The sequence below is a fragment of the Nyctibius grandis genome, chromosome 3 (assembly GCF_013368605.1).
Source record: "Nyctibius grandis isolate bNycGra1 chromosome 3, bNycGra1.pri, whole genome shotgun sequence".
NCBI lineage: Eukaryota > Metazoa > Chordata > Aves > Nyctibiiformes > Nyctibiidae > Nyctibius > Nyctibius grandis.
In genome coordinates this window covers 94,429,822-94,454,381 of record NC_090660.1, presented here as the reverse complement: position 1 = coordinate 94,454,381, position 24,560 = coordinate 94,429,822, and the positions used below count along the sequence as shown (strand labels likewise).

Sequence of the window (24,560 nt, the reverse complement as noted above, 5' to 3'; positions counted from 1 at the left end):
GGTTTGGGCTTCATTCATTGTTATTTTCAAGTTATAAACATAACACCAGGTCCCTATCTCCCTTTTAGCCCTTCTTTTACGTGTAAATGTTTCATAAGTATCTGAATGAATTTTCCAAGTAAAATGTATTTTCTTGGAACTGTTTTTACTTACAGAAAGTCTTTTACCCTTACACCCAGCTTCAATTGTGTTCAAAACCAAAAGCTTGAAAACAGCATTCATACACTACTTCTTTGTTTCCAGATTTTAAGATCTATTATGCATAGTGTAGTGCATAATCATAATTATGCATTCATGATGATGTTTGTGCTGGCTTAACTCAGGAATAGTGTGAGAAAGCTAATCTCGAAGCTACAGGCTGTTTTCTTGCACTTTAGATTCTGATCTGAGCTGTTTGTTGAGTCTTACTGGAACCAGAGCCCTGTACTCACCAGTCCTGCTGCTGGACTCTCCATCTTTATCTGCAGTCCCAGTGAAGGACCTTCACCCGTTCTTTGAAAACTTATTTTTTTGGTGGAAAGTTGCATAGTTGCAGTTCTTCATCATGCTGCATATAAACAGTACACTGAAGCAATTTAAATGAGAGCTGCATTACACAGCTATGTCGTACAAGCTACAAAAAAAATGAGGATACTTTTAATCTGCCACTGGGTATTTTGGGGAACTTCATTTTCATTTTTATGTGAGAATAGCAAAAAAAAATTCTCATGCTTTTAAGACAGTGGGAAAAAAATGACCTGATTATGTTTAAGATATCTTCAACTGGAAGAAAGTAACTGCTTGCAAGGTAAAGGTGCTGCTCTGCTCAGCTCATCCTCTTGGTCCAAGCCTTCTGAAATGATAAAGAAAACGTAAGCACCATTAATCCATAATTCAGATCTGTGAAAGATCATATTGATGAAAAAGTACAGAATTTTGAAATGTATTTTCTCTGAAATCCCCATATTAATCAGTTACTCAATACCATTGTTATTTATTTAAAAATCTATATAAAATTTGATGGAATGGAAGAAAGATTAAAAACTCTAAAGTACTGCCTAGTTATATGTTCATTACTACTGAACTAATTTTCTTGTGAAGTCTGTTTCAATATTGTGTGAGTTTTTTCACTGATAATATTTGGGAAGGGGTTTTCAGTGGTTTTCATTTTTTGCATGAAAACACAGTGTGTATCTTATGAAAGTTTAACCAGCTAAAGGAAATTTTACAACATTCTATCTTTGATAGACTAGAAAATAGAAATTATAAGTGAATAGAGAATAACCAAAAATTCCAATTATTTACAAACTTTTCCATCAATATTTTGTATATATGTAAAGTTAATTCCTCTCCTTATTGTTTGTAGACAAGAAAACATAGAGCTACATTGAAAATCACTAATGAAACCTTGTTCCAGTTTACTTTTACATAAGCAGTCAAGAATCATGCATAATGCAGCATTGTACCAACTAGCAACACACTCACAGGAGATAATTTAAACTTGTTTTTTACGGACACAAGAGGCTGATTTTAAAGCCACCCCTAAGAAGATTGTCCTTGATTTTACATTATCCTGAGTGGGTGCTTCAGTTTCTTCCATTTACTATCATACTCACTGGGTAAAAAATATCCTAGTGTCTTCTTAATAGTGATGGAATTTTCTACATGAAAATGTATGGAGGAATTAGGTTTTACCCCATAATTATATATTAAATCAGTGTTAAAATACAGTTGTAATCAAATCCTTTCATATCCCAAGGCCACACATTTGATACAGTACATTGGAAGGTCAGAATACTTAGCTGAGTATACACCCCTTGAGACTCAACAGATGTACAGATACGCGGCCTAATCCCAAAAACGCATTCATAAGTCTAGAAGATCAGAATTGAGCCTTAATTCTCTGAAGGACTGCCACAATGTTGTGTGGTCCTTTCATCCAAATTAGAATGATTCATTATGTCTAGTCCATTAGCACCATCAGGGATAGGTGTGGGCCATAAAATCTGCATTAGGATTTCTAAATATGTCAAGGATAATCTTAAAATGAGATAAACTGGGATGTTTTAACTGAACTAAAAATAATTAATCAAAGTCATACATGTAGACTTCTGGTTGTTTAATCATGTGTTAAACTTCTACCTTAAACGATTATGCCGTCTTAACAAATATAAAACTTGGGCAGAGGATTGTATATTGTATTTATACTGTTATTTTAAAGTACCATGTTTCCTGTTGATAAATATATATATAAAAATATCTAATAAAAACATGCATAAAAATTGGGAAGAAAAGCAGAGAAGATTTTTTTTCTATTCCCCAATTCTATTTCAAATTAGGTAGGAATTTGTATATAATATTTTGTGTGTATTTAGTGTGTGCACCACTGAAGTTCAAGTATCATGTCATGCATCTTCAAGAGAATTACACTATAATACCTACACCATCGACTACAATACCTTTGTATTAAATATGTATTTCATAAAGGCCTCACAATATTCATTGGAAATATAATCCTAATAGAGCTGCACTGAATTATACAGTTAAAGCATTGGACAAGCATATGCAGAGAACTTTTTATTTTCTACCTTTTAGGTTCTGGGGAAAAAAAAAGTGAAATTAAAAAATATTATCTTTTACTGCTGCTAAAGCATGACTTTTTCTTATTCACCTTTCATGACAAAAACATTCACTTTTCTAAAGTAAAATACACAACCTGTGTTTGCAGTTCCACACAAAGTAATAGTGAAATATAATAAGCAGAATCTATAACTACTTAATTAATCTATAGTTCTGTGTAATGGACTGTTTTAAGAAGGCTTTATGCATGTTCTTTTTTATTTTTGTATTTTAACTGATTCCTTAGGTAAAAATAAATAAATATAATATATGAAATGTGGATTCTGGAAATGATGGTTTCAATCATCCATTCCAGGGTAAGAAAAAGTATAACAGAGAAAAAAATCCGAAGTTACTGCAAAACATAAATTATTCAGTACCACACTGTAAGTAAGCTGTAGATACAGCAATCATTGTGGATGGTTTCAGTGTAAATAGCTGGACAGTGGGACTAGAGAGAATTAACCCCCATGCAATATAAATGCCTTCATGTCTCCTACAAAAACCTCTGTAATTTTCTCCTTGGTCTCTAGAATACCTGTTGTTCCATTAACTACCCCAGGCCCAAATGATCATTGTGCAAAGTAAGAGAGAAATGTCAGACGATTAACAGGGACTGATGGTTTATCCCAGAGTTTAGTCCCTCAACCTATCCAGCATAAACTCGATGTTTGCAGAATCGCAGCTGAGCCACACTGAGGAGAGTATTCATCTATGTAATGTTAAAGATGTTTAGCAAAAGTGAAAGGAGTTACATTCAAGCAAGTGGATTCGGAAAATATTTACTCGCAAATATCAACATGGTCACATTAGTAGAAACAGAGATGTAATTCTTAGTGTGGGCAGTAATTTACAACAGGAAAGTTAGCCCACTAGGAAAAATGCACAGATAACTCAGTGTGAAAGTGTGGAAGCAGCACTGTCTAAAGATAAGTTATATGTAGTGTGATTTCATCGGCACAGATGCATGTCATCTCTGAAATAGTATTATCCAAAGTATTCAACTTTACAGTAAAGCGGAAAGGTTCACCACCCATGGCAGATACCTGAGCAGCAAGACACAGTGACGGTGGGCGTGCTACCCGCAGGTATCAACTCACCAGGACAGAGATGGTTCGCTTCGCATTGTCAGGTTTCAGAATATCCTAATCATATTTATGCTAATCACAGCACTGACTAAGAGTATGCTTTCCTGGTGCTGGTCATTGTGTAAACACACAGTTTATGTACTGCTTTCCCAAAGAATGAAATGAACAGGACAGAGAGTAATAGGGGAAATATAATGAGAAAGTTGAGTCAAGAGAGTGATAGCAAAATACACTGCTTGTCCATCCCGTGCTCTTTGGAAAGGAAGGAGTTAGCTGGACATAGCGCAGTATATAGAAAATGGAAAACGGAGAACGGTGGAGGACAGGACAGGGGAGGAGCAGCTGCAGAGTGAAGCCAGGTGAAAAGTCTTTACAGGAGGGAAGGACAGGACTAGAAAGCCCATCAGCACCGGGTGGTGTGGGCAGGGGAAGCTCACTGAGTGTTGAGAGGTTCCATTTCCAGCTTTTTCATCCCTGTTCCTACCAGTTGGTTGTCAACTCTTCCACAACCGCATGGCAAGCAGCCAGAAGGAATTACTGGGACCCTCAGCTAGGACCAGGTGCTCCAGAATCTGGATTAATTATTTTAAACCTTCCTAGTTTTGTAGTTTGAAGATGGGTTCCAAGGGTACCCCAGATTAAACAGAACAAGCTAAGGTTGCTTTAGACAGCCATTATTTCGTACTTAAGTTACACTGAGATTTGATTTATGTTTATTTTGTAGATTTGAAAAAAATGCATTCTAGATAGGTTACATGAAATGATCTCAACGTTTAGTGTACATTGAATTTGCATTAGAGACATTCATCAGCAGGCATATTTGATAGTAATAAAAAATTTAGAATCATATTGAAGTCATGACAAGTGTTGGAAAATATTAACAGACCTAGGGTGTATTTTTTTTTGGAATATTTCCTTTGGTCTGCTTTAGGTTTGTGGATATATATGGTGAAATGTATGTTCAATTTTGTTACTTGACAAGTGATGATCTTGGGATAAACAGCAGGGTTTCTCAGTTGCAGGGAATCCCAGCTGTCTTTTGGGATTCCATCTGTGTGTACATTTCTTCTTTTTATGTCTTCTTTTTTTTTCCTTTTTTTTTGTATTTCAAACATTTAAAGGCTCTGGTTTGGCCACAGCCTCTTCAAATGTTACCAATTCTTTTTCTTCTACTACCACCAAAAAACAAAAAAAAAAAAAAAAAAGCTGAAGAGACTCCTTCTTCAGATAAGTGGAATCCCAAAATAAACAGCCAAGTGTAATGCCTTGTAGAGTAAGAATGATGCATGTTGTTTCACAACCAGCCAGTCCACAGGTGCAGCACTGCCATGTTAACCACTAGCGCTACATAACGAGAATCCAGAGCCCTGGTCAGGAGAGACATGAGGAATTCTTCCCTCCCACCTTGTCCAAGATACCGGGAAGTAACACTGACCCCTCTCTCTTTTCTCCATCGCTGATTTCATGGTCCATCACAAGCAATAATTTGTCTCTCTTCTTTCTGCTAGTTAGCATACCAGAACAGCGGTTACATCTGTGCAGGTAAATAGGTTCCTGTACTCTTTTCATCTAGCCGTAAGATAGGCATCTGATGGATGAAACTTGAACACCCCTCTGAAATATTGGATCCTATAAAGTTGTAAAGTATTACCTAAACCAGTTATCCCAGGCTGTCTGCAGATTTAGGAGAAATTAGCTGCATCTATTACATTTGTATCAGGTTTTCAAAGTGTGTTTTTCAGCCACAAGGACTAAGGGTTGCAAAATTTCTCTTGCATTTAGTTTAAGTTTCAGGATGTCACTGATAGACATAGAGGGGGCTGTGAAAACTGAAATCCTGGTGCAATTGTACAGTTCCAGAGTAGGTGTTTATAGGCTGGAGACTGACGTGTTTTTGCTTTATTGATGATGTTTGTCATCAGCATGGAACCATGGTACTGAAACCCTCCCCACATCTCCAATGTCATGTGAGTTGAGAGGAGCTGCCTCTGTGTGTCTAGCAAAGAAAGCTGTGGCACTGTGGAGGACTGCCATGGGCCTTGACTGGCAGGGTTTCCAGAGAAGCCCTTGAGATAAATATTCTTCCAAGACTGTAAAGTTTTCAGGGAAGCTTCAGAAATGGAAACTGAAAGACAGTCCATCTGACTGTATGCAAATCAACAACAAAACGGGTATCTCTGTCTGTCTGTCCACTGGGCTGTTTGGATGTGCTTGTGTTAGGGTTTGATGAATTTGTAATCAGTTGTACGATGCAGAAATACATTAAGACAGTCAATGTAAGTGTGAAGTGGTAAAGTAGAGGTACCACTCTTCTTATTCAAAAACATCTTAGAACAAATATTAATTAACTAGGGATAGTTTGAGACCTATTGCTCGGTCCAGAATGACCCCTTAGGAGACCTTCCCAACTGAACTGATTTGATGAGCTTGTAAAGTTTTGCTCTGTTGAGTATGGTGTCCGCCAAAGGTGAACTTAATGTCTCGAGAGGGGACATGCTGCAGTTTCAGCATGTCAGAAGATGCGTCAACCCTGTGACAATCAAATTGAATTTAAATTGCATTTCAAAGTAGAAACCTCCGTCAGTGTATTAAATGGCTTAACTATCCCAGACTCATATCTGAAGGCACCTGAGGTATATTTACAGCTCTCCTCCCAGTACAGTCTTGTCTTTGATTTGCTATATAAAGTAACACTGCAGAGTGGAGCATGAGAACTTTCTCCAACCGCACGAAGACATTTTGGTAATCTTGCTGTATCTTTTGTGGGAATTCAGGCTCTTTGGAAGATTTAGAAAGAAAATCTGTTTGTGGGAACCAAAATACAATTATAAGCAAAGCCCTTGAGTATCTTAAGTCTCCAGCAACTTTCCTCTGTTTTGGTGAAAGTACGTTAAGGAAGTAGTTTTGACATTGTAGAGTCCACTGATTGAAGAAAAAAAAGGTAAAGGTAGAAATGTAGTGATTTTTCAATGAATGGTTCATCTCCTTAAATAATCTCCAGCACTGTTGGGAACAGCATGCCTGGGACAGGATGGTTGTGTCACAGCGACTTACTGAACATCAGCTCAGTACATATTTCTTGCTCTGGCACAGCTTCTTAGGAAACAGCTAGCAATGATCAGGCATTTGACATCAGAATTTCATAGATTTCAAGCAACTTGCTCATACCGTATTTCTCTTCAGCGTGGGGTTTCCTTAAGTTTCTGCCAGGCCGCGCACATCATATGTTAGAAATCTTTACTGGGAAGAACCCATCTAACGTTACTTGTCAGCACTGATTCCTTTTAGCAAGAGTGCAAAACTATTTTCGGCCTGCTGTAATGGCTATTTTTATCTCCATTAACCTCTTGACTGAATATAAACATTTATTGAGGGTTACCTCCCTTGTTTGTCCAGTTGCTTCAAAGATTAGTGAAAAGTGGATGCCTGCCTGACCTCTTTCATACTCATTAGCTGATTCTAATTGTTCCCTGAGAGATCACAGTTTTGACCCTGTTTGTCCTTGTCAAATTTGTTTGGTTATGGCATGAAGACATTAGCAGAAATTGCATTTTCAGGTAAAAATGACTCAAGTGTGGAATACACACTTACCTAGTGTAGAGCAGTGAACAATATTGCAGTTCTGTAACATGCCCTTGTTTCCAAAATGTGAGGTTACTATTGTATGGCCCCGTTTTATGGACACCCGTGTTGGCAGATCCCTATGATTACACCTAGGCAGTAAGCAGAATGTCTCGCAAGCTTTTGAGTAATTTGTAGCAGTTCTTTTGGAGGGAGAAATAAAATTTTGTTTGGTTTTTGAAATCTTATTTTTAAGCAGTTGTAATATTGTTGCTACTGTGTCAAGAAAGCTTTTTTGTAAAAGGGTACCTTTCTTAAGCTAGAGATATTTCTAATAGCACTGTAAAAAAAAAACATAGTATAAAGTAGCTAACACCTTCCGCCACCACCACCATTTTGGGAATGACCAACTAAATGTTACAGTATGACAAATACATGTTAAGAATTACAGGATGATTTTCATAGTACACTCTGAGAGTCAAATCATTAACATACTTTACTTCAAGTGGGATGGTGTCCCAAAGGTAAAGAGCTGTCATGAAGAACATGTTGCCCTGCCATGAGTTTTTCCTGTGTCAAGCCAAGAAAGACCTTTTTCATGTCCCTTGATCTCAGTCATGGTTGTACGGTTGGGGCAAAGGACCTGGCAGGTCTTAATTAGGTATCTCAAACAGAGAGGTCCAGGCTTCACAGGTTGTAACCAGCACCTTAAATCCCACAGACACTTAGTGCAGATTAAAAAGCATTGGTATAATGCGCTCAAAGCACACTAGCCTGCTTTACAAGCGGGTTGCTGCATTCTGCACCAGCTTCAGCTTTCAAATGGATTTAAAATGTAGCCTCAGGTATAGCACATTGCAGTAGTCTAATCTTGAGGTGATAAAGGCATGACTGATTTAACCATAGCTTCTTGTTATCTTGGACTGGGGTCTTTTCATTTTAACCATTTTAGGGAAATGGCCTTTCCTGAATCAGCAGGCTTGCTTCAATTCTTACTATGTAATAAGGCACAACAAGAGCAAGCCTTTGTCAGTGGTGAACATCTCTTATGAATGTGTGAACCTCACAGGGTGCCAGACCCCAGGAACTGCTGTGATGGTCCTGACTCGTATTACAGCTCACACAATATGCCTCTGAGATACTTCAAAGAGAAGCGATTGCTCATCTCCCTTAGTGGAGCTGCCAGGCTTCACAAGCAGCCAAGGCCTTGTGAAGTTTTGTTTTCGTATTAAAAGAAGTTTATTTACATATCTGTGCAGCTTGGGAGCAGAGCTATGGGACAGTGGGAAATTCTTTTGAGGTGCCACCAGCTCTTCTGGGCTAGCAGAGCTGTGAGACAAAAACACCCTGTTCCTCCTCCAGCCTATCTCTAATGCCTAGAGACCACTCACAGCTGCTGAACTGATTACAAGTTTTACTGCCAAGCCATCCTGGAAGCTAATTTAGTGATCTCCATGTAGTTTTTTTAAGTTCCAAAAAAAGCCCTGTAAACAGAGGACAGAAAAGTGGACTTGCATCCTGACTGCTGGTGCTCAGTCTACCTGCTGCTGCTGCTGCTTCACCTCAGAAGCAATGAGGCACCAGCCTGGGCTCCTCTCGTCTAGAAGAAGCAGGGGTGGTGGCCTAGAACTAAGCCTACCACTGACTAAAGGAGAAATTAATCTCCAAGAGAAAGTCAAACAGTATCTCTGCATCTCATTTCTTCCTCAGCAGTGTATGGTTAAGTATAATCCTTTCCCAGGACATATTATTTGTCCTGTCTATGTAGATAATAAAATACTGCCCAGCACAAGAAGATCTTGATATTATTTGAGGCTTTTTGATACCACCTTAATGCAAATAATACCCTTACAGATGGGAAAAACACAATGAAATGTCAGATGTATGGGAAGAAGAAAACCAGAAATAGGAATTGGATCTTGTGAAAATTAAATAGATGACCCCTTCTGCACTTAAAAGATAGAATTTTGTTTTGTTTCAGTTTTTAACTTGGCCTCCAACTTAAAAAAAACCCAAACTTGTTTGAATGTCTGAATCATTTATGGTGTACTTGGAGGAGTGCACTGCCTGGATAATATTTCACTGTCTTTTGATTGTACTTGGGATTACCAGAGACTGAGAGCACATACAAGCACAAAAAAAAACATGTTAAAGGCTTGACTGGAATGGTAGTTGGAGAAATGCAGCAGTGGTAGGAAAATGTCCTAGTCCTCCTTTTCAGTATTGCAATGCAGTCACAGTTGCTAATGTTCATGCTAAAGCTTTTATTTCATATGGGTGTGATTATCAGCTATGCGAAGAATAACCACTCTTCCTTGTTTCCATAGCAGCCTTAGCACTGTTTTGGTGTAAATGACACTAAAATCCAGACTTTTGTGTAATAGGAGATGGAGATGATACTTTGATTGCCTTTCATCTCATCTCTTGCAGATCATGAGTTCATGTCTCATTTCCATCATTATTTTCTGTGCAGTCCATATGTAAATACTTCGCACTAATTTCATAATTGGTAATACCAGGCTTCTTGATAATTTATATATGAACTTAATCAAATTTAAAAGCGAAAAATTGTCTTGTTTACTGGCCAATTAGAAATCAGAATTTAAATTCAGATTTTGAATGCATGCAGTTGGGTTGACTCTTGTTATACTTCACATAAGCAAAAACACTTTCTGCAACTTCCCGTAGAAAAAGCAGTAGTAGGAATTGAGACGTTGCATGTCTCTGGTTGCAGTATTTTTACACTGGGTAGGTATGTTGTCGCTAGCTGTTGCATTTCTTTTTACTAATTTCATTCTTCATTTGTATCTGTTTTTTCCAACACTTCTGGAACATGAATAATGTCATGGAGTGCATATAGAAAAAGTGTGACTTATGCATAAACATTTGCCTGAAAAATGCAAAATATAAAACTCAAATTAAGCAATAAATACTATATTTGATAAAACGGTATTAGAGAATACACAGATCAAAAAAAACAAAATGTGAAGAACTGTGACATTCAATATGTCTTATTCTGTCATCTTTATTAAAATATTGATATATCATAAATTGTAGTAAATATATCTTATATAAGACTATTAATTTAATCTTATATAACTAAAATCTTTTAAATAATAATTTAAAAAAATATTCAATAAATATTTTCGTGTATATTTTGGGAATGTGATAAGTTCTATGGTAACTCTTAATATACTTCACTACATTCCTAGAACAGTTCTAGATAATAAATGTGGTCAACGCATCTGGAATGTCCATGCAAATATATGATTTCCTATATCTTAAAATTTTTTAACTCTCTTAATCATACAGAATATCACAATAGAACATAGCTGGAGCCAACTAGAGAATTATTGGTGGAATATAAAAATAATTAATCAAATATTCTTAGAAAAGGTTGGAATGTCTTGGACAGAATTATATGCCAGAAAAAAAAATACTAAAATAACTAAAAGTTACATGGTGACTGTTGTACTTTGTACTCTCTGTTGTAGTTTCGTGCTTGATATAGAGAAAAAGAACTGTGAATGATAGAAGTCTTAAGTGGCATCTCAGTGCCACGTACTGGCAAACTCAGAATTACCTACAGAGCTTTTGCCATTTGATTAGTAAAAGGAATTAAGTGTTAATAAAATTCAACCCTCTACCTTATGTCCTCCAATACCAAATTCTCTAAATACAGAATCTGAAATATACACAGGAGATGGTTTTGTTAAATGTGCATCTCCTTGCCTGCATGCCTTTCAGGTGCAAGGGATATCATGCTTTACTTTTGTGCCTTTGAATTCATTAATGCAACTTCTTTCATAGTCTTTTTGGAGACAAAGTGCAGTGAATCATTAGCATTATTATTATTTCAGACATAGTAAAATCACACATCAACACTTAGCAAAGGGGGAAAAATTCCATTATCCATTCAGAACAATTTCCTATGATAATACAAACGTTACCCAGGACAGATCTTTGAAATGGATACTGATTCTTTAAATTCTTTCCTGTCTGTTTCAGGAAATAGTGAGATCCCGTTGATAATGAAGTACAATGTGTCTAAAGTTCACTTCTAAACAGTTGGCTCTTTGCTGTGAAAGTCATCTGCATTCCCTTTATAACTCTCAGCCACCAGAGATCTGCTTAATCTTGGAGATCTGATCCAATATCACTCAGAAAAATCCTTGATAATAGTTTCACCATTCAATCAATGAAAGAACTAAAGCTTACTGCTTGTGTCTTCTTAAAAAAAATCCTGAAGCAGGGGAATAAGACCTTGGCTTATGGGTTTGGAGATTTTGTTGTTTGCAAATAAAATGATTATTACTATTATTATTCGAGTTCTTAATCAAGGCAAGTAAATGGCATCTGTTTGTTATCATCCTTCCTACAGAAGACAAAGGCTTCAGTCCCTATGGTACTGACTGCTGGCCCCAAGTGGTTGCTGGATGTGACTTGGCAAGGAGTAGAAGACAACAAAAACAACTGCATTGTGTACAGCAAAGGTAAACACAAGCTGATTTTTTCTCTACTTTCTTGTGCAAGGTACTGAGATAAAAATATACCTGTTGCATAATAGGAAATTGAAGTAGTTTGTTTCCCCTTAAAGCGGAACAGTTTTCATTCCCATTTTCCTACCCTGCTTTGGTTTTGCTTTTTATGTTTTTTTCTTTTAATGATACAAAAACTCAACATGGTGTCTGTAGTGTACTAAATGCTTTATAAACACAGAAGGACATCAGCTGACATAAGACATACCCTCCATTTCTCTCTGAGGGTTAGTGCCTCTTGGGAAAAATCAGCAAAATCTATACACTTTAAAAAGGTGGATTTTTTCTGACATTTTATTGGACATACTGGATAGCATTTCTCCATGATACCTTACATTGTAGACTACTAACTAAAATCTGGTTTTATAAGAAGAATTTGAACTTGATTGAACTATGATAAGACTTCATGTCAGTATGGTAACAGAAGATAACTGGAACTGGATTTCAGGGTTGTCACCTCTGACATGCCAGTCTCTGCGTAGTGGCCTGACATGATAATGCTTCACTGGAATGTATTGGCTAGTGGCAATGCATCTCATTTCTGTCTTATGTGAATTGTTAGATTTGTTGAAGTCAGTATGAGGCCCCCAAACATGCTTTGTCTAACCGACTGCATCTAACAGCTACTTTGGTTCAAGGTGCGAAGGTTTTTGTCTTGCATTTTGAACCAACCCAGAGAGCTGTGAGTTCAGTCCATAGGGCCGTGGACTATGCACCACAGTTTGGTCAGTCACTCTGAAAGCTTTGTAAATGTGGTTATGGTACCATTACAGAATGTTTTTTAAAAAAAAAAAAAACAAAAAAAAACAAAAAACAACAACAGCTTGAATACATGGAATAAGAAAACTTCTTTAGTATAGCTGGTTTTGGCGTTCCCCCTGAAGATCAGGCTGCAAAACTATGACTTTCCTTCCTTATATTTCAATCACCAATCTCAGCACTTTGTGAATACTTCAGAACATGAACTGCTCTTGTTTAATTTCTTTTAGGTTTTATTTCTAACCAAACAGACCTACTGAGATCAAAGATTTGTTTGCTGAGGCAACCTAGTGACCATTTCAGCATACAAGCATCCAGGCAAATAAGCACCCATATCAATATGGTAACATACAAAACACTAATCATAACATCAAAGACTCCTAAAAACTTACTAGAAACAATTACAACTTGTTCCTATAATCATTGCAATTTATACACTTATAAGAGGATTGCTTTTAAACCGCCACAAGCCTTTGAAAGTTGAAATGCTGAAAACAGGGAATTTGCATGTTAAAAATGAGTTGCATACCAGGGTCTTAGAAATTCTTTTTATTATAATTACAGAATGCCAACACGTTCATTCTGCAACCTGAAACACCTGCAGTACTAGAGAACTGAGCTCAGATCTGAAAAGGGTTGAGCTGCCCTTCCTTCTCAGCTTGCTGATTGCTGACCAAGCAGCAAAGTGCTCTGAGTAACATAGTGAAGCTTGTCTTGTGAATCCAGAGCTGCAGTTTGCTATTCATAGTATTGAATACTCACAGACAAACTTTTCTGCAACAACTTCTTGGTGTAATGGGAAATTACTTTCACTCTAAAATATAGCTTCTGCAAATTCCCATAGGATGAAGTCTTATCAAGTATTACATTCTTTCTGTAATTATAATAATACTTAGCACATATATACCAGTAAGACTTTTCATCTTCAAAGTGCTTTACAAACACTAACTAATTCATTAGACAGTTTCAGTGCTATCTGTCTGATTGAATCTATTGAAATACAATTTTTTTTTCAAATACTGAAAACTTTCTTCAGTTTTTTGGTGCAATCTGAGTAGCCCATAACATTGGTCTTTTCATTCAAACTTGCTGGATTGTGTTCCATTGATGATGCTGGTTATTTTAGGACTTGGTTAACAAAGTATTGTGAGACAGTCATATAGTGTGAATTCTGTTATCTCTAACACAGATGCATATTATAACTAAAGTTGAGGATAAATTTGATCCCTAATTCATAAATACATGTTAAAAACCTGCTACTTCACTAAACTAATGTGGGAAGTAAGTTGTAGATATGCTTTACTTTCACTGCATTCTGTTCATCCCTTTGTGCTTTGAGTTGGCTGCTCTGTTGTTCATTAAGCACCTACACTTCCCTTGAGCCCTGCTGGGATTTTTGTACTAGGAAGATTAATTGACTTGGATCACAAAACAATGTCAAATAGAAGATGGTAAAATAAATAAATAGAATAATGTTTCTTCCTTCAATTTGTATCTCACCATTCCAGATTACATTGCCTTGATTTGTGTTAGCTTTCTGTCTCCTGTAGTGCCATTACTTCTAATGAAACAGTGTCAGCTGGCATGTAGTTGTAATTCTGTGTTATGTTGTAGTTGCATGTGTATAATTTTGTTAGTTTGCTTAGCAATACATTGTTATTTCTGAAAGCAATTAGCTGAACAAATATGTAGAATTGTACACGTAGCAGATTTGGTCACCTAGGAGCTGTTTTCCTTACTATACCCAAGACTGGACGAGTGGAGTAAATTGGCACATTTGTAAGAGGAAAGTAAGTTTGAGAACTGGCTAGCAGTACATGGTACTGTTTGATCAGCCGTGGACTCAGAAGCACTTGCCGTATTTCCTTTCAGCTTATTGCAGTGATATCTTTGAGAGCAGAATTTTCCCCAGATCTTTCAGGAGAGCACAGGCATGTCAGCCTGACTTCCAGCTCACTAGAAGCTATGGGCACTGTAGTTGCCCGTGTATTGCACACGGAATAGTCACAGGGAGAGGAATCGGGCATGTAGTTCCTATTGAATGTGAACCTGGGCTGGCCATCTAACTCCCTGTGTGCCTTCAAAACTCTCCATAAAGTGTTTTCCCTAGGCAAGCAGACACAAAAACTGTGTGCGCGTACAGATGTGTATATATGATGTACATATATAGGATTATATTGCTAAGATATTACAGAGGAATCACAATTCATCTCCTATATAAATTTTTAGATTAAGAAACCGGTTATTTAAAATCATACATCAGAGTACATTCAGAGTGAATAGCTATGAAATAACTATTCAGTATTTGAAATTAATTCTATTTAGTCTAGGATCACTTATTTCTATCTGTATTTTTTATAACTACATTTCTGCATTACTAGGACAAATTAGAAAAGGGAAAAACAGTTCATTAGTATCCCTTTTTACGAGCTCTGATACAAGCTGGCTACTCATGGCATGTGCCATTATACCGTTCTATTTTTTTGAAAGGAAACTTTTGCAACTGTAATCACATTGAAAAGACATACTCTTTTTGTTTTAATATTTATGTCAAACTTCTCTCATGTTTCAGAAATAGTCTATTCCATAATTTAAGAGATGTCCTAGAAACAGTAATAGAAATTTTGGACACATTTTAGGAATTGTACCGTATCTAGAATTATAAATAGATTCTTTCCAAAAAACAGCTACAGAGCTTCAGTAATTCAAGAAAGATACGTTAGTGGGAAGTATTAATGCATGAACTGTATGTTCATCGCAACATAGCGTACTTGAGAAGCACTCATGCCTAACAGAGTTGTGGACCAGACCTAGTATATCTCTAAGACCAGAGGTAGGAGTCCTCCCACGACCTAGGAAGGGGCTGGGGTATTAACTGCAAATCTTCCACTGGCGCTGTAAGGGATTTTAAAAATGAATTATGACTGAATGGAATAGAAACGGTGTAAAAAGTACAGTTGCACAGACTGAAAACCATGCTCATATAACAGAAGTTTTTCTAGATATTATTTAAGCCATTTATGTGAAATGTATGGATACCGTATGTTTAGTGGCGTTGTTAAAACAGGGTGTCTGTACAAATTTTTAGCTGTGGGAATTATAAAATCATAAGGCGATTAAGTTAGCTAGTTGTGAAATTCCAATATTGCTTTTTAAATGACTTCAGGATATAGGAGGTGCTAAGGTTATTATCTGTTATCAGGAATACAGCGGAATTGTACGACTGGATAATAACTAAACAACTGACACAATGTAAAATTACATTATCAGTGTGTTAAAACAAAATTGCGCCCTAAAGGAGTCTACATGCCAGCTCAGAGCTGCAGTGTAATTATGCTTAACTCTGATAATTAAAATACAACGGAGATCAACAGAATCATTTTCATTAAGAAAATTATTAATGATGGTGGTATAACAGTAATTGATTGCAGAGCACCACAGGATAACTCTGTGCAGGAAAACCAACATGTCTAACGTGTGTCTGGGCCGGTTGGGCTGCCTTGTGTCCCACCGAGCAGGCTGCCTGGCCAGGTGGCAGCTGCTGGGCACCTCTTCTGCTCAAAACCCCAGATCAGACCGTGGCTGCTTTCCAGGCTGCCCTTCGGAGGGAGAGGATCGGGTGCTGGGGGACAGGGTGGTGGGACGGGGTCAGAGACAGCTGCCAAAAAGGAGCCGGCCGCAGGCAGTGACTTGCACGCTTCTCGAGCCGTCCGTCATCTCATTTCGCGTGAGGCAGTGTTTGGTTTTGCATTTCCATTAGTGATTTACTGATGTTATTTCCTCCTCTGCCTGGCCTCACTGAGTAGTTTATGTCCTTCGTTATTTCTGAGAGGATGCGGGAGGAGAAAAAAAACATCCTCGCCCAGCACGGTTCCTCAGGCACCGCGTGACATTGTCGTAAGTAATTCCACAGGATGGTCCTGTTAATTGTCCCAGTGGTACGGACACATGATAGCGAATGCCATAAAAAGCCTCCATCCCTCAGTAAGTGAAATCGCAGTCAGTGCCCACTGAGCGACTATAACAAAATCCTGGCTAAGGAGGATGTTGCCTCAGGGTAAGATCCGAGAATTGTCATTTTCTTTTGGTGAACACAAAACCAGGGTGGGGGAAATTCGGGGGAGTGCTTCTCCATACAGCTAAGGGTTGGGTGCTTGCTCAAACAGATGCTGCTTTTGAAAGCTGCCCAAAAAAAAGTCTGTTCTCCAATCACAATAGAGAGCAAGCCTGCTAGGGTGGATTTACAGGATGAGATTAGTTAAAATGACAGCTGCCCACACTGAAACTGTGTCATGTAGCTAATTTATAAATAGAAACTGGAGGAGAGGCAGCACGCAGGAGAGGGCAGAGCAGAGGTCGGGGCTGTGCTCCGCTCTGCCACTGCTTCCCCTGCCTGCGCTGTCCTGTGCGTAACTGAAAATAAGTCCGTAAACACATAATTGTGCACTTAACTTCACTAGTACTTGGAACTAGTACTGGGGTGAGTTATTTAGCTGATGTATGTGCCATGCATTGAAGATACAAACGCTGCAAAAGTGTTACGTGAAATTACTAGTAAGAATTGAAGGTAATTTTTAATTAATTTTGCTAAATTAAACAACCTATTTTTTAACAGATAGGAAAAGTCAATTGCTGTAACAGAAGAGTTCTTAAATTTTTCTTTAGTGACAGAGGATTACTTTTCTTAATCGTTCTGTGAGATCCTTGAGACCATGTTTTCCCCAGCAAATGAGTTTTCAGCTAGCAAATACTTCTTTTTTTTTTCCCTATGACTTCAGGCAATGTAATGGTACATTGCGCCACAGACATATAACATCAGAGACCCTAATGAGACACAGGTCAAACATCAGAAAGAGTTTGAACACTGCTGCATTAGAATAGGAGTATCTTTTGTTTTGGGTCAGAGAACAAGTTGTTTAATAGGCCAAAGGTTAACTTGGGGCATATATTTTAGATTGCAAGGGGCTTTTTTCCACATAGTATTTAAAGCAAATTGAGTGAGTTTACTTCGTCTGTTCCACGTGGACAGTCAGAAAACTGCAGTATCTGCTGTCGCTCTGGATGCCTCCATTACCTAAACAATGTGCTGAAGCCTTTGGCAGTGCTACAGGTTTTTGTTCTTTCTTTGTATCCATTGACAAAGAAATCTGAGTTTTTAACAAAATGCATGCAACGCTTATCCTAATATCAAAAGGTCTATGGAAGAGCTTGTTTTACATTTCGTTTTCCACAACACTGAAAAAATTGCAAAATATTTCTCGAGAGAAGTACGATTATGTGCATAATGCTTACATAAAATAATACCTCTACAAGGGCAATATACCTTCACAGTCATTGGAAGAAAGTGTCATGGACACAGCCATAAAGACATGATTAGTAGGCAAGTAGATGGCACTATTCATGTTTGGTTTTGTAGGGATGTTGAGAAGAGAAAATGCCTAATGACACCTGCAAACGAAACTATTGCAAATCAGTCTTGCTACTTTCCTCCCCGGACACAGAAGGAGAAAATTTTTTTTCCCCATGACTAGTGATATTTATTGCTTGCTGATGGCAGTCACAGTGTTGTGGACTTCATCCAGACACAATTCAGCTTCAAAGAACTCACAAAGCAGGACTGAACTTTTTCCTTATTTTTATTTTTTACCTATGCAAATAGATCCAATGGGAGATATCTGCTTTAGGGAGTTGAGAGGTCAGGGCCTTGTATGTGGTCTTAACTATCTCCAAGAAAAAGGTTATTTTATGCATCTTTACGGAATTAGTATAATATGCATATGATAGCATACAGTGAATTATTACATGCCCTCTAAATTCTAAGCATGTAGATAATAAAGGGAAGATGACAAGAAATCCAGGGATACAGCTGTATTTCCACTTTTGATATGACAATGCTTTTGTTCATCAGTGCATTTCATTTACATAGCAGCCAAGTGATATTTTTTAGGTTGTTCTCATATGTACGTTGGTTTGGTTTTTTTCCTTCTGTTCTTCTTGTCACATATTGTGTAGTTTATTTCATAGTTTGAAATAGGAATTCTTTTTCATCTGAGGAGTCAAGGAAATAGGCAGAATACTGACATGATTTGCACAGAATTATATATTTTGGACTGAAGCTATAAAAAGCTGTAAACTGAGTCTAACAGTCACCTATGAGAACATGTTCAGGATGGAAAAGAAGCCCAGTCTGTACTTCACACTGGGACCATGTGAAAAGAAATATTGCTTCAACCATTCAGACCACTGGCAAAAATAAATGCAAACATCATGCAGAGATTTTTTTTTCAAGATACGTATTGTCCCTCATTTTTCAAAGTCAGTTGCAGTAGAATTAGTCATTTAGAAATCATTTTAAGAAAAATGTTGTCATTATTTTCAGAGTATGACGTAGATGCTAAATGTGTTTTATTTTCTTTTTAATTAAATTATTTTTCTCCATCCATTATGCTAAATAAATATTGAGGACTGCAGTAAACCTTGTGACCCCTGTGGCTCATGGCAGCATTACCTCTGTCGTCTTCCTTTCAAAGCAAAAGGGAAGGAAAAAAGCCCCCAAATTTGCTGAGCCACACATTTCAAGTTGTCGACAACCCCATCCACAAGAAAACAGAAGAAAATATATATGCACTCTGTCCTGTCAAAAGGCTTTCGCCTTATCTTGAGAGACTGTCAAGGCAGGAACATCATGGAATGGACAGGAGTCTATTAAATTAATAAGCTGCTGGATGGTGTCTGGAGAGTTATGATGCTCCATAAATCCAGTTTGATCATGGTGGACAAGGTTTAAATCTGCAGCCTCCTAATACACATCCAGGTCCTGGATTGGATTTGAAGTTTTGTGCTGGAGACACAGAGATAGTCCTGCAGCTTGTGAATTAAGATTTATCAGTTTTTCATACTGTGGTGTTTTTTTTCCTGCACTTCTCGACAAAAATGAAAACACCTTAGGGATCCTGGCAAATGTTACTGCTTGAAATGAAAGAGCTGTTGTCAAGGTGAAACCATGACCTAGAAGCCTAAAATCAAACCTTGGTCATTTTTTTCAGGGAGCGCCATTGGTGCTGAGTATAAAATGTCTGTATGGGAGGAAAGAGGGCTGGATTCATGTCCAGCCTGTTTTATAGTGATTGCTGTCAAATATGCCTACTGTGCATTTGTGATACAAGACAAACTAATGGTGTGCCATATAAAAGCAAAAGTTAAAAAAAATGTATTCTTCCCCCATTCGAGGTTGTTCTATGTGTAACTGAGAGTGTGGTGTGAGATTTCTGTGCACTTTACCTCTAAATGGATTAAGCCTGATGGTAATAATTCAGGGAAGACTCTTTCATAGCATTCAAGTTCCCAGCAAAACCAGTGTGACATGCAGCCATGATGTCTCTGTGGGCTGTAGAGCTGGACCGCCTGGAATGCAATGTAAAAATCATGGTGGATGTCTTTTGTCTCTATCTGCTTACAAGCAAGGCCATTATTATGGCACAATGGGTGGAATTCAAACGTCTCTTGGCCACTTAACTGACCTGCAAGCCAGTGATTCATTATTAGGTCCCTAAGCTCATATTCTTCTTACTCTGGAGGCTCCCGCAGGTGATTCCTCTGCTTGCTTACATAGGCAATGGTACAGACAGCAGTGCTCTCTTGCAAATTCCCTAGCCATGTTTTGGATCCTACCTAATTTATTTATTGACAATACTTAGACTCGTGTTACTTTTAAAAGCAATCTGTGCTCATTTTTGTTTCATTGTTAATTTAGGAGCTTAAAGAACTTCTTGACATTAGAGGAGTATAAAAACAATGCATATGTTAAAAGAAATGGATAGCTCCTGTTGCAGTACCAAGGACACTGAGATTTGTTTTCTGCTCAGGAAAATGGATTCAGAGCTGAAAGCAATTGAAAAAGCTCTTTTGATGTGTAGGTTTCCTTAAACAGAAATTGGGATCAAGATGTAACCCTCAATCACATCCATACATACATCTCCCTCCATTGCCTTCCAGAAATTACCTGAGCTGTAGCCAGAGATCATATGTGACTGAATCCTGACCTCTCTATTGATCCTGAGTATTCTCTGATCCAAAGATCAATGTCAGCATTTCTCTCCTTCTCCCGTGGCATTCCAGCCCTGCTCCCTCCTGCAGACAGAGGCCACAAGGAGCAGGACTTCACAGTGGGGCACCACGGCCCTGAGGCCAGCAGCGCGGACCACATCCAGGTTTCCTAATGCAGTGGCAATTGCACCCCATTATTTGGGGCAGGTTATGAATTGTGCATAGTAAAATGGGGAGGAGGGAGAGCAGAGGTTAGGGAAAGAACGCCAGCATGGCACAATATACGGGAGTCCCTCGTTACAGCCCCCCTTGCAAATGAGGCAGGATGCTCCCGCTGCCTGCAGCTGCCCTTCTCGCCAGTGCCGGGGCATCCCTCGGCCTTTCCACTATGTTAGTCTTCTCTGAAGAGAACTGAAGAAAGTATGGAGAAGTGGCAACCTGCTTTGGTGTGTGTTTAATATTTGAGGAATGAACTGCTGTTACTGCAGATACAGAAAGAACTTAGTAGCTTTCTTACGGTGTGATTTCTTTTGGTGTTACAAAAAGAAGAGAAAGTAAATAAAAAAGCTGTTTCAGATCTGATTTTTTCTGTCCTGTTTCAGTTTCATTCTGTCAGGGCACGTGGGGCAATGTGATGCTGACAAACAGAAATCTATTCTAGAGTGTGCCCTAACTGTGATATTTGAAGCTACTTACGATGCTGAAGCAGATTTAGCAGAGATGTTCTGTGACTGAGTAGTGATGCACATGACTGAATCGGTCGGTGGCATGCAGAACCAAGGTTTTTTGCTGGAGCAGAAATTGCCCGCAGGATTATTTCCTATGATAGTATCATAGTATACAGGCATACAAATCTACATGCATACATACATGCATAGGTACATATATATGTATAAAAAAAAATAACTCAGGCCTCAGTTAGTGTTTCACTCAAGCCACAGAAGGTTCTAAAATATCTTCCTGTAGCTGCAGTACCTACTTCTGCGTAGGCAACTCCAGCTATTCTGAACAATGACACCATTACAAGTTAATAATCATTGAGAGGAAATATTATCTAAGTTGGAAAAGAGTTGAGAAGACAGAAATAATAAGTCCTAGCTAACCTTGTTAAGGCTCAAGAAAAGTGCTAGAATTAGCCTATAAATTACAGAGGAATGCCAGTTTTGCAATAAAGTGGTGAAAGTAGAAGATGACAGAGGGAAAAGGATACATTTTAGGGAATGAATACTAATGTAAAAAGAATATTGAAAAGTTAGGTTGTATTAGAGACACTAGAAGAGAGACGTATTCATACTTAATCAGATGGATTTAGTAACATTGTAACTTATTTAAAAAATAGGAGCGCAGAGTCAGATAATCCATACTGGGCTCTATAACATTATTTTGGTGAATGGAGAATTCTTGTTTGTAACAGTGGTGATACAGAAACAAACTGAAAATTTGCTTTTACGACTGAATATATAAAAATAATGTGGTAGAAGCATATTGAACAGTAAGGACAGTGCTCAAATTATTCAAGATCTGAACAAATGATAGACATTTTTGACAAAACCAGGGATCAGTGGGTTAACGGGAATTGACTGATATGCCCTAACCTTCAGCTCTGAAACTGCAATGAAATATTGGGGTTGGTCTGTTAGCTGAAACAAATGTTCAGGAACATAGGAATGGAAGCATCTGAGACATAGGGGAGACAATGGTGTCTTTGGCCAGACAAAATGTTTGCTGAAATTATAAGATGAGGGATTGAACTTAAAGCATGAGATGAAAAGGAACTCTTTTACACTAGGAAATGAGAGGGGTGGCATCAAGTGATCACTATGCAGCTTCTATTAATAAGCTGTTCTTTTAAATGTGAACAGGCTGGCTTTTATGGTGGCTGCACGTGCATTTTAATGGATTTAAATTATGTGAGCTTTAAATGCTTTTTCAAGTTACAATTAAATGAAAATTTAAAATAAGACTGACAGATTGCTAAGGCTAAGTCAGTTTTATGATTAAGATTCAATTAAATTATATTTATCATTGGAGCAAATGAAGTATAAAATCACAAACAATGGTATTTTTCAGTGGCTTACTTTGGTGGAAAGTGTAGCCTGAAGTATGACTTCAAGACACTTATCTTCCATTCCCTCCTAAAGCAGAAATCAATTAGGGCTAAACAAGCATTGGCTATATGTTCAGAACCCCATCCTGAGAGTCCTTCATGGACCAGTGGTCCAGGAGCAATTTACTAAGAAAGCTGTTTTGTGATGCAAAGTATTATGTGTTTTATTTGGTTTTAACTAGCTAAGTTAGGGAAAAAGTTGAAATTTTAATAATGGTTTAAAGAATGAACCGTTTTTGTTGCTTTCATGAAAACCACTTTTGGCCCTTTGCACTCTCTCAGGAGATCTGCTGAGATCAATTCTTTAAATACAGTTCTTTCTCTTTCCATGTACTTTCTGTGTAAATCCCTAAATGTCATAAGCTTTGCAGTGAGTCAAGGAGAGAATGCTGGTTTTCTACACACAAGCTATTTCTCACTTACATTCACTGCACCATAACACATGATACATGTCAATTTTCTGGCTTGCCACAATATGATCATCAGCTTTATATAAGTGTGGCACTGCTCTGTCTTTCTGATACATTCTATAATTCAGTATTTATTTTCTCTTCATTTTGTCCTACAGAAATGTATGTAAAAGGAACAACATTCTGCATTCTGTTTCTTTGGTTTGATCTTAATTTTATAATCTAGGATATAACATAACAAATGGGTTAACTTTGGACATTGAGCAACTTGAATTTTTTTGACATATTTACAAACCGATCCACAGCATCATAAAAATCGTTCTTTCCAAAAAAACGTTCCTCTCCTTTATAAAAGTGCTTGTACGTGCTGTTAAGCAGAAAAAAATTAATTTCAGATCAATTACACCCAAAAAAACCTTTAATATATTCAGCTAGAATATTCAAAAAAAGTGATGATCTGATATATGACCTTCTTCTCTTTAAGAACATATGTACATATCCAGCAAAGAGAAGCATGATCTTAGTGTTAGCACTTGGATTTTTGTTGTGTGTTGCTAATTATTGCAAAGCCTAAACATGTGAGTAGTTGAATACTCAAAGGTCTAATTGTACAGAGAGAAGTCAGTTCCTGAGTCAGAGTTGTCTCCAAAGGCACCCATTGATAACTACTTTCCTTAACAAGGGCGTTTTCTTGAAATGGGACTCTTTGGCTGTACTGGTACACGGGAGATCTAAGAGTTGGTCTTTAAGCTGAAGATATTGAAGGAAATTCTGAAGTTCAGGACTGCTATTTTTGTGTGTCAGGCTGTATCACATCCCTTGTGTTGTCTCTGGGACGTTAGTGTTATAGAAGAATCAATAGGAGCTGATTAGCTGAGGTTTCCTTTGAGCACAGTAGCCTGACAGTCTGCCATTAATATCCGACAGCATTCTTTATTTTTACTTAGTTTCTTTACCTTCTTTCTTTCAGGAGGTAAGTTGGGTCAATTTGCGTTTGCAATTGGCAGACTCCAGCCACTGTTACTAATAATATTGGCTACTGGGGAAAAAGAAACAGCCTGCAGTTTTTAACAGTAAATGTGAATCTAATTCTGTGTTTTGGAAATGGTCTGATCAGATGTTAGCTGTGCACTACAAATCAAACACCTGATTATCAAACTATGTCACTTTTACATAGTAACAACTTGTCAGATCCTGGTAAAAGGTTGCCTGTGATTCATACTGCAATGAATTTGTTAGCTGTATCCGCCCCAGAATTAGCTAGTAGGCACATATGCCCAGCTGAGCACAATAAAAAAAGTGTACGCTGTTCCTTTTCCAATTATTTGTTTTACTCTGGCATCTCTGATGAAAATGGGTTAATATACGTTAAGCTAAAGTTTTGTAGAATAATACTGTAAATGGAGGACACAAAAAGAAGAAAAATACTCTGAGGGAGGACAATTTGATTTTA

General features: G+C 37.7%; 1 protein-coding gene across 1 annotated transcript in view; it reads left to right on the top strand.

Annotated features, from left to right (window-relative positions):
* Window positions 1–24,560, top strand: part of ZFPM2 (zinc finger protein, FOG family member 2) — a 265,736-nt gene that overhangs the window by 144,346 nt on the left and 96,830 nt on the right. Inside the window, exon 5 of the mRNA XM_068397211.1 lies at window positions 11,629–11,740. Within this exon, the coding sequence (XP_068253312.1) occupies window positions 11,629–11,740 (112 nt within the window). The remainder of the gene's footprint in view (window positions 1–11,628; window positions 11,741–24,560) is intronic.